General features: G+C 32.5%; 1 protein-coding gene across 1 annotated transcript; it reads left to right on the plus strand.

Moving 5' to 3' along the window:
• The first annotated feature begins 2,146 nt into the window (after nt 1-2,146).
• Nucleotides 2,147-4,119, plus strand: LOC145059130 (vacuolar protein-sorting-associated protein 37 homolog 2-like). The gene is made up of 7 exons (XM_079006985.1): nt 2,147-2,298; nt 2,818-2,925; nt 3,063-3,150; nt 3,270-3,309; nt 3,449-3,495; nt 3,600-3,720; nt 3,811-4,119. The coding sequence occupies exons 1-7, from the start codon at nt 2,282-2,284 to the stop codon at nt 3,972-3,974; spliced, it is 585 nt and encodes a 194-aa protein (XP_078863111.1). The 5' UTR covers nt 2,147-2,281; the 3' UTR covers nt 3,975-4,119.
• Nucleotides 4,120-11,849: the final 7,730 nt, after the last annotated feature.

Here is an 11,849-nt window from a genome sequence, read left to right on the forward strand (position 1 = left end):
AGCCGTCGATCTTTCCGAAATTAGTTTCGTCTGCCGCAGCTCGAGCCATATTTCTTTCTCGATATCTTTCTCTGGTCGCATCTGTTATCGACTCCATGATCGTCGTCGCCATCGCTTCTCTCTTCTTTTGCAACGAAACGACTTATTGTCGCTGCTTCTTCTATTTCCTTATCTATCGAGCAGTCGTTATTAGCATCCATCGTCAGAGCTCTGCCACCACCATTGTCGTTGTCTTCATCTATATTTTTATGTTTTGTTCTTTTGTTTATTCTTTTCCAGTTTAAATCGTATTCTCCCGATCAAACTGCGGGGAGTGTTAGTGATTATGGTTAGGCTAATACCCATTAGGGTTTAAGTTATGCCAAATCCTATTTTGTATTCATATTTATATGATGTTAAATCCTCATTGTAATCAAGCAATATAGCTAATACTCATTAGCATTTAGCTTAAGCCAAGAGCTTATTTGGTATTCCTTTTTATATAAGGTTAAATCCTCATTATAATAAAGAAATCTATTATCTTATAAAAATGTATCACTATATTTCATTGTTATATTTGGTTGGTCCAAAGAATAGAATGAACTATTCAAACAATTTGTTTTTCATCAATAAATAAAATATAAATAGTGTAGAATTGATAAATAAAGAAACCAAATCTTATTTTATAATAATAAACTATAGATGAGGAAAGATACATGGTTAAATAATTGGATATACATATATTTTATTTGTTTTAGAGGAAAGATACATGGTTAAATAATTCTATATACACATATTTTATTTGTTTCAAAACACATTTTACATGCTTTACAAGTACTTTAAACGAATTTGATTTTGTTTTAAGAGTGACATTTCATACAAGTCCAGAACGTAGTACATTTTTAAAGAAACTATTTTATTGGAGTAGTTTTTGTTGATATTTAGATATATTTTTCAATTAGATTTATAACGAGAATAATTAAAATAGTCTGAAAATAAGTAGACTGTTTTTAGAATACGAAGATCATGTCCGGAACAGGATGCCAATTTTTTTCTCTTTTTTCAACATGATTATGTATATGACACTATTTTTCACTACAACTTGTAGACTAAACTTGGGTCGAGACGTTATAATACGACTACAGTCTAATCGTATTACGAGCGATGCTTTTAGGGCATTTTATTTTGGTATGTAGGTTATCTACTTGTAGGTATCAAAGACTACCTTTTTATTGTGAATGTACTTATTTTTCAAGGAGGTAGTGGCCAATCAACGAACTGATGTTGATGAGTTAGAATTCCCGTTGGACGACTACTAACTCTGTTTTGACAATAATGCATTTCGCCTAATAACAGGTTTGCGGTTTGGTGAATATTTCGCTACTCGTTTTTTTGGCCACACTGTTTCGAAGTTGGATGTTTCCATTTATCTCGATTTCATACACAGTGAAGGTTATTTATATAAATAGATATTTCTTATACAAATAAAAGTTTAATATATATATATATATATATATATATATATATATATATATATATATATATATATATATATATATATATAGAAAATATGAGATTTTTTATGTGAAAATATGTTTTTTGTATACATATGACTTTATAAAGAAAAAACATATTTGAAACAAAATTTTGAGAAAAAAAATCGTAAAAAAACTAAAGTTATGATGAGTTCGTAACAAAATTCTAAAATTTGGGTAAAATGGTAAATTTTAGACCAAATTTGTAATAAAATTTAAAAATTTGACCAAAAGTATAAATTTTGGACTAAATTTATAATAAAATTTGAAATTTTGGGTCAAAATATATAATTTATAAAAATTGAATAACCTCTTGACACGGTAAAAATATTAAACTAATATAATTATCGATTTTTAGGACTTAATTGAATAAACCAGATATAAAGATTTGGGTATGATACCCATATAAATACTTTATTACCATCTCATAATTTTAAATCATATTTCACGGACTATCACTGATCGACATAACTACTCCATAACTTGGGATTCCACACATAAGACGGTTATTTTTTAAATTCTCAAAAAATATATATTTTTTTGTTAATTACCTTTATCTTATTATATTATTGAAAAAAGAGACTCCTTATTTTCCAAATGGGACCCACAAGTGGTCTTCGCTACCTAAGCAAGCAAAGACGGAAAATCATACGGCTTCATGGTATGAGATTGTCCGAATAATTGAAAAACAAAAAAAATTCAGAAACTTCAAGGCTCATCTTTGCTCGCATAGATTCTCACTCAACAAGCCTGTATCCCTTGTAATCATGTTCAAATCCTTCTGGTAATCTTCTTACTCTTGCTTCCCCTCAATTTTAGGGTTTGATTTATCTGATTGTTGGATTACTCTTAACGTTTTTGTTGAAGCTCTGTATAAAGATTGCGATTTTACTTTTCTTTTAATCGACTGATTTCAAACCATTATTGAGATTTTAGCCATAAACGCATATGCAAAAACCATAATTTTCGAGAAAAAGAGGCGGAGAAAATAAAAAAAATCAAACGATTTTAGAGAACTGGAAGTTGTTTCCGGAATCGATTTAGTACTTCTCACAGTTGATCACTTATGGATTAGAGTCACATTGAATTAGTGGAAACAACTTTTAATTCCCAAATCCTAGTTCCCTTTTACCAAATTCAAAATCTGCAGACATTCTCAGTCTTGCTTGCAACTCCTTAATGTTTTCATTTTACCAATTCAAGTAATAGTTCATCACAAGGAGATCAATTTTATCACTGTTAACCTCGAAAAGCAACTTATTTGTGTCTTTTTTTCACTTCTCTGAGTTTTCTTTCCTTGAAGGGGTTCGGAAGAACAGCATAATGAGCAGTCATATGGAGATAGACCAGTAGTATCCCGCATTCCACCTAATGAAGCTGCTGGGATTGTTGTTGTCTTAAAAGACAAAAGGTTCTCTTTCTTCTTTAATTCATTAACATATCTTACACAATTACTCAAAAGGTTCATAATTTCATCTTAGATATGCATGATATGATAATCTTGCCAAAGAATTTGCTCCAAATTGATTACAGTTATAATTCTTGTAGTGCTAATGAGCTGCAGAAGCTTTTATCCAACAAAGATGCATATCAACAATTTCTACATTCACTTGACATTGTCCAAAATCAGATAAATGTAAGTCATCATATACAGTTTTAGAGCTAATATTCAACACATAATCAAACATTATTCTTGAATTTTTTTAGTACTTAAAAAGTCAATTTTTTCTAATTTTTTTCAATGGTTAATATCAGCTGAGGAATGAACTGCGAAATGAAACTATACAGCTTGCAAGTAAGTTCTTCCATAATCTGTTTAATTCATTATTCGTGTATAAATAATTAAATATAAATATTAACCAATAATACACAGATTTGAATTAATAAAATATATACTCAACACTCAACATGAACATGCTAATTATTTTATGCAGAACACAACTTGGAAAAAGAACCACACATCAGGGAGCTTCGAAACCAGGTTAGTCTGTTTGGGATGATGGAATGGAATCACAAAAGAATGGAATGGAATCATAAAATAATTCAATCAGATAAATATAAAATATTCCTTTTTTTTTTATATAGTGTCAAATAATTCGGGCAACCGAACTGGCAACTGCCCGAGAGAAGCTGAATGAACTGGAAAAGCAGAAGCAAGAAATCCTCAGATTTTACTCTCCCACATCATTACTTCATCGTCTTCAAGGTAAATAGTAACAATAATAATTTTCATTAAGGCCCTTGTACTTTATGTTTTAATCATCTTTCATGATAATAGTGATTTGATTATTTGCAGAGTCGATGCATAAGACAGAAGAGGAATCAGAGGCTTTACACCAACAGCTTCTTGATAGAGAGATTGATCTCACTACTTTCACTCACAAGTACAAGAGGCTTCGCAACTTGTACCATAAACGATCTCTCACACATCTTGCAGCTAATACTTCCTTGGTGGGTTGAAGTTGTATGTGTGTATTTTTATGAACTTGGGTTTACCTATTTTGTGCTCATTATGCCTTATAATTGTTACATGGTTTGTGTATATATTGCATTGTACCTTAAGATATATATAGCTATACCATATCTATCTTTATTAGCTTTTCTAGTTTGGGCTTGTGTCTATGTGTGTGTGTGTGAAATTATGGAGATCTTGAAAATGGATAATGGTTTGATTTAAAGGTTATATATTGTTTTTGGTGTTCATTGGACTGAGTAATTAAATGATGCTGACATAACGAAAATTGCAATTTTAGGTTTTATGGAGAAAGGTGAGATATCTCTCATGTGTGAAAGGCTTTAGTAAAAACCATGCATTTCTTCTTAAAAGTAAATTACATTTTTGGTCCTTAAGTTTAGCTGATTTTTGACGTTTTGGTTCCAAAAAGTTGTCTTAATTTTGTTCAAAAATTAGAAGTTTTTTAGTGATTTTTGGACGAGGACCAAAATCGTTGAGAAACTTGAAGGACCAAAACTAAAATTGCAAGTCTTTTTTTGTTTTACTTAAAAATCCAAAAACAATTTGTTAAAGGTGGAACTCATGAAAGTCTTTAAAAGTTTTTCTTGATCTCTTTAGTCTTGTCTTGTGTCTTGTTGCTAGTATTTTAGTATCATAAAAAACCGTTGATATAATCAGATTTGTTGCTAACATTAAAATTGTGTTCTTGACTAGTAATAAATTGTGTTCTTGACTAGTAATAAGGTTCCTATTTTTTGTTCTTAATATCTTCCTATCAATTTTAGATGGTGACAAGCATTATTAAATTTAATTTAAATTTGATTGAGATTTTGAATTTATACGCTTGTCATCATCTTAAATAGTAGAGGTGTATGAGGCGGTTTGGTTCGGTTATTGGTTAAAACCGAACCATAATCATTATGATTGGTTAATGCATTTTGATAGCCATTGGGTATGGTTAATATTGGTTATGGTTAATGGTTTTTATCGGTTATTGGTTTTGGTTAATGGTTAATATTGGTTAACTATCATGTTCAAAATAATATAAATGGTGAAAGTATATTGGTTTAAATAAATGAAAATAGAATACCAAAAAGTCATCAACGTCAATGTTTGTAACCTAGCTTATAATAATAGAATAAAATGTGTACCTTCAATACTTAGAGTGAGATAACACATAGTCACATTCAAAATTAAAAAAAAAAACATTCAATAAAAATATAAAACATTAACAAAATTGAAATTAATAATTTCATATATTGATTATTGATATTAATATTAAAATAAAGTCAAACATTCATACACATTCAATGCGATTAAATCAAAAACTATAAAATAAAAGAGTCAAACATTCATATTATGTGTTATTTGGATAAAAATAAAATATATAAATAAATAAAATAAAAATAAAATAAAATACTAGTCACTCATATACATTCAATGTAATTAAGTCAAAAACCGTAAAAAAAAAGCCCAAAAAAAAAAAAAAACATTCTTAATATATCACAGAGTCAAGAAGAACCAAGAACTTAACTTACCTAGAAGTTTTGATTATAAAGTCAAAAAATCCTTCGAATATGACAGTAAAGTTAAAACAATCTTTGATTAGGATTAACATTGTTAGAAGCTTTCAATTAGGATTATGAGTGTGAAGATTAAACAAACTGTGAATACTGTTTACAGATTGTAGAATTAGCCGATTAGGAATTACAACATTAATCAGTAATCTAACTTAATGCATAATTAGAAGATTGTGTGTGTCTGCGTGATCAACCTTTCATGGTTTGATTCCTCGTTCGTCTCCTGATAAATGAGGATTAATGGATTATATTTTGAAATTTCAATGTGTCTTTAATAAGTTTGACTATATTATTTTATATATAATCTATAATTTTTATATATTAAATAATAAAGTTAGCGGTTCGGTTAACCTATAAAACCATAACCGAACCGTTAGTTATCGGTTAACAAAAACTAGAAACCGAACCAATGGTTTTTAAAATGGTTCGGTTATATTGGTTAATTTGGTTTTGGTTTGGTTTTTCAGTTATTATGCTCACCCCTATTAAATAGGTAGGAAGAAAACTATGAACAAACAGTAGGATAATATTTAATTTATCTATCATAAAACCTAAGTTGAGCTGGTTTTTGCAGTTTTGGTTCCAAAAAGCCAGTCTTACAAATATGTCCATATTTGAATTTTTTTTATTGTATTTGAACAAGCACTATAATCTTTCAATTAAAAGATAAATTTTTTATTTTGGAACGTACATAGTAAAAATCAGCTGCACTCAGGAAACGAAATTTAATTTGTTAGAGATGAAATAGTCTTTAAAAGTTTATACAGTTTTTTAGTCAATCATGTAGAGGAACCAATTTGTGAAGATATTGGTGGAGAACAAAGTGTAAGACTTGATGAATTTGAAGCATTTACAGAGGATTATTCAAATTATGTTGACTTTGATGTTGAGTACAGTATACCAAATGGTGAAGACAATCAAGTAGAAATGGAAATTCTAGAGGGCATGTTAAGTGATGATAGTAGAGATGCTTTCTATAGTCAGAATGGAGATGGTTCTAATTATAGTGTAGATGATTCTGATAATAGTGACTACATTGTACATGGGTCTAACTTGCAATTTGATGTGGATGTAGACATCAGTGAATTAAGTGTTGTGGATGTAGATGGACATTGAATTTTAAACAAGCAAACCGAAACTGTAAGGAATGACATAGTTCATGAAGAGTTGGAAGTTATTCAAAGTGAAGATTATCAGTATGAAGAATTTTATGAAGATGAAAGGATAATAATGCTTAAGGAGGTGAGTAGGCCAACTCCATGCTCATATGGGGAGATCCATTTAAAATCGTATAGGGTGGGGCAGTGTTTCAAAACAAAGAAGGAAGTTGTGGATTACATGCATTCACATGTTGTAAATACAAGGAGGTCCCTATACTTAGCAAAAAATTATAAAATCAAGATAAGAATGAAATGTGGAGGTGTTGTGGGCCAATCTACTAAAATAATTGAATGTGGTGGGCCATCAACTAGAAGTAAGGTAAAGTGCAAGGGCAAAAATGTGATTAGTAAAAAAGGAAAATGTCCTTGGGCAGTCCAAATCTCGAGGCCGGAAATGAAGGTAAAATTTGCAAGCACATGGCAGGATCAGTATGTTGTAAACCTAAATGAAAGAAGTTGCACTTGTAGATTCTGGGAGATTACAAGTTTTCCATGTAGGCATGTTGTTTCTGCTATATTAAACAAAATTGAAAATGGAGAATATGCCCCTGATGTTGAGGATTGGGTCCATCCTTGCTATAATTTATCAACATGGAGAGCCATGTATCTGAACAAAACTGATCCAATAAATGGTCGTTCAATGTGGCCAAAAAGTGATTGTCCATTCACTTTAACTCCACCAAAACATCACACACAAGTTGTTATGTCAACTAGGCTAAGTATGTACTTTTAATGCCAACATGTATGTTTATGTTTCAAATATAATATATGCATATGTGTAGGTTGGGAGGCCAAAAAAGAAGAGAAGAAGAGGTGTTGATGAGCCCAATAGCCAAACCACTAAATTGAGCAGGAAATTTCTTGTAGTCACATGTTCAAAGTGTCATAACAAGGGGAACAATTTCAGAACATGTAAAGGGAAGGGAGACATTGGTGAAGTTGGACCAAAGGGGAAGACACAGGGAAAGGGGAAGATACATGCTGTGACAACCCGTAATTTATTTCGTCACTGTAACCCGTTCCCGTTAATAAAACTGTTTGCATTTCCAATTTTTCCATTAACTTTTGGGTTAAGTTAATTAAACTGAGACCTTTATTATAATCTTGTGAGTGTCCAAACCCATTAGAAACAAGTGAAAACATCCCTAATATTCACTTGGAAAATTTTTAGTTTCAACCATGTCGGGTTACGACAAATTAATCGGGTACGACCATAAGCCTCGTTTAACGTCAGTATCGGGTAGATTTCCACCGGGTCTCAAACTCAAACCATATATAATGTTGAGTGGACCTCATTTGAGGCTTTTCCACTCTCTCTCACTACTCTCTCTCTTCAATCCAAATCTTTGATCCAAAATCACCCATTTCAAGCTCCAAATCGGTATGTAATCCATCCTAGATCATAGTATAGCTTGTTTAACATTCAAATCCATGTCTAAATCACCCAACAGGACCAAAGACATGTGTTTACGGCCCAGGAATAGCCCCAAACCGCAAACACACATAAATGGGGTTTTGAAGCCCCCAAACCCTTCCAAACCACTTCTAGAGCTTAGATATGACTTAAGGGCTTACATGAATGGACTTAGAACACCAAAACCTTGAAATTTAGGGAGTAAACATGAGTTTACGGCCCAAGAACATGCTTGGACTGTAAACACCCCTTCTAAGGCCATAAACACCTTTTAAGGTGTTAAAATGCCCCTTAAACACCTCCTAAGCCTTGGAACAATGTCTAGAATCAACCACCATTGTGTTAGGGACCTTAAACATGAAAGAAACCACCCCCTTAGGAGATTACAACCGTAAACCCCCCCCCCCCAAGTAATGGTTCCTGGGCCGTAAACTCCTCTATAGTGGTCAAATGGTGCCCTAACTTCCTTCCATGGCTTGTACTTGGGACAAGAACCACTTGTGCTTAACCTAGGACCACCAAATCACATAAGGAAAGGGTATATGAGAGTTTACGGCCGTAAACTCCTTGTTTACAGCCGTAAACTCCTTAAAATGTTCCATGTGTTGGTCAATTCACTTCCCTTGCCTTAGAACTAAACCTAGCATCATCCCTCAAGTGTTGTAAGACCATTTAGCAACCAAGAACACACCACCCATGAGTTTACGGCCATAAACTCATGGGGATATGGTCTATGGGTCGTAATCTCCTTTAGGAGTTTACTCTTGAAGAGCAAACTCCATATCTAAGCCCTACACACCCTTAGATGCTACCCGGATCACTCTTAACACTTGAAATAAAGTGTTTTCGCGTCTTGGAGTGTATTGTCTTACTTAATTGGTAGTTCAAAGTCTAATTAGATACAATTATGTATCTCTTCATATTACATAGGAACCTCGCGTGTTTTCAAGCCCCGAATTGACACTTAGCATCCCAATCGGCACATTTCTCGACTGGTGAGTTCATACCCCTACACTTTTCCGAGTTTTTCATGTTTTCAGGGGGAATACAAGCAATTCATAAAGGTTTTCGTAACTTAAAAATTGATGTAATTATACGATTTTCTGACAAACTTTTAGATATCTTTATCCCTTTTGTAATATGTAGAGCATAAGGGATGTTTTCTGAATATAATTACATCGTTTTCAATACAGTGTGGGAAAATTTATCAAACCAATAAAATTATTATGGGAATAATTTGGGATCTTCATTCCTTGTTTCACAGATTCAGATTTCATGAAAAGACGATATATAAACTATGTCTGATTTAGTTTATCCATGTTTAATCTAGAGTATCATGCTAAATAATTACTTGGTATTTAATTATTTATACTCTACTTCGTTTTAAACGATTTCGAAACTCGATAACGACCAAGTGCACCATGAATTATTTAATACTAGCTTGTGAGATTCGTCTTCGTTATACCCTTCGGGGTACCAGCAAATCCTCTCCGGAAGTATAACCAGAGTCTCATGGAGGGAGAGCGTGAAATTTGTGAATAAATCTATTCGGGATTGACAATCCCACACCTTAACTGTTAGCTACAGTTAGGCGGGCACGCCTGGGGTGACAAATTTCGGATATCATTCGACGCCTGAAGAACGTTAAGGAGGTCATGGGTCAAATCAGTATGGTTATACGACTCACAATACGTATTAAACTAAATGGTTTTATTCACGGATTTATTTCTTTCTTTCTTCTATAGTCTTATTTATGTAATAAGACTATCTACTTTCGTACTAGAGGGTATTCCAGAGTTTCTTAACCTATAGTTTTATGTATTAAAACTACCTACTTTCGTACTGGAGGGTATTCCAGGGATCTTAACCTATGGTTTTCTTATCGTGTTGGTGATAACCGGGGTTTTTCTTACCTTATGGAAATCGACTCACATGTTAGAAAATATGGGATTTTCTGGGAAAACATGCATATGTATTTCATAACTCAGTATCAATGGTTTTCGAGATTACAGAAATCTTTATCAAAGGAAATGAATTATTTATCACAAGATTAAATAACTGGTTTTCCTTTCGAACATGCTTATGAACTCACCAGCTTTATGCTGATATTTCTAAAACTGCTTGTATTCTCAGGTCAACGTTAGACAGGTATCCCGCAATCTTTTGGAGAAGATGGAGCGTATAGAAGTCTTGTCTTTACTTTTGTTATACTGTTGTATAGATAAGATATGTACTACTTTGCTTTTCAAAAAAATGTAAATTTCCTATGTAATGTAATGGTTGCGTTTACTATGCTTACTATGTACATTGGTTATGATACTTTACATGACGTCCTCCGCCCCGAAACGTTTCCGCCGTCGGTTTCGGGGTGCGACACAGGCAAAGGGGAAGACACAAGGAAAGGGAAAGGGGGTTGGAAATTTTGTTAAGTAGTTAGTTGGATGTTTGGGTAGTTAGGTCTTTTGAAACTTAAATTATGGTTTGTTTGTTTAAATTATGGTAATTAGGTATTTTGTAATGTTTGTATGGGTTAAGACCTTCCATCAGCAAGTATGTTGAAACTAAGTCTCATGTTTAAACTTTGGTATGTAATGGTTTTATCGACAGTTTGCTTATGAATTACCCTCTCTAAACCTTTCTCAAAAAGATGCATGTATAACAATGTACATTTGAAATACCATTCCTAACCATTTGCAAGATGCAGTTATAACAATGTATTTACGAAAATGCACATCAAAACTACTAATTTATAACAAAATACATTACATTAAACTTCCGTTACATTAAAATGCACATCAAAACTACTAATTTATAACAAAATACATTACATTAAACTTCCATTGACTTAATGTGTTACACTTATACAACAAAATGAAACCAAAAATCCCCATTCCATCACAATCCAAAACCCTGTGAAATAGTTAGATGCATACAAAAGAAACCAAAAACCCCTCATCCTATTACCATCCAGATCCTTCAACCACCTTACTGGTTAAAATAAAACCAAAAAAAACATCCATGAACAGAACAACATCAGCTGGTAGTTCCACAATTTTGCACTTGTAATCGCAACCCTCTCTTCCAATCGATTCATTGATCTTATTAAACTTGGAATCACCACCAATACCCTAGCACACATCGGGGGGTTAACCCACCTTACGAACCCACATCTTGAACAATTCAAAAATTGCCTTCCGGGGTTATGATCCGTCCATGAGGTCACTTTCGTTGTTTCAATTCCACATCTACAAATTACCATCTTCAACACTTGCAGAAGAGTTTTGCAATTGGATGCACAGTAGAGTGAGAGTAGATGAGGGTGGGTGCGAGAAGGGTTTTCAAAATGATCAGACATGCATTTGGTTATAAAGAAGATGGCACACGTAAAAAGACCAATTTGCCCTTATATTATTTTAATGAAATAAGAGTTAACGGTGGGGTTCTAACGGTGTGAGAGATAAAGACCAACTGTCAAAAATTTTGAAAGCATAGGGACCAACTATGACGTTTCTAAACCACGCATACTAAACTTTAGATTTTGAAAAACCACAGGGACCATTTAACCATTTATGATGTTTTTTTCTAAAACTATTAACCGTTATTATATCATATGTTATTAGACTATTCATTATTATTATATTATATCTACTTTTTAATCACAGTTAATTACCACAAAAGATAATTGGGTAGCATATTTAAATTGCATATAATAATTATGAATATGTT

Source organism: Lactuca serriola, chromosome 6 (genome assembly GCF_051521515.1).
Source record: "Lactuca serriola cultivar US96UC23 chromosome 6, Lser_US96UC23_V15, whole genome shotgun sequence".
NCBI lineage: Eukaryota > Viridiplantae > Streptophyta > Magnoliopsida > Asterales > Asteraceae > Lactuca > Lactuca serriola.

Coding starts and splice junctions, on each gene's coding strand:
- LOC145059130 (XM_079006985.1), top strand. Junction 2,926..3,062: donor GTTGTCTTAAAAGACAAAAG/GTTCTCTTTCTT, acceptor TAATTCTTGTAG/TGCTAATGAGCTGCAGAAGC. Junction 3,310..3,448: donor TGAAACTATACAGCTTGCAA/GTAAGTTCTTCC, acceptor TATTTTATGCAG/AACACAACTTGGAAAAAGAA.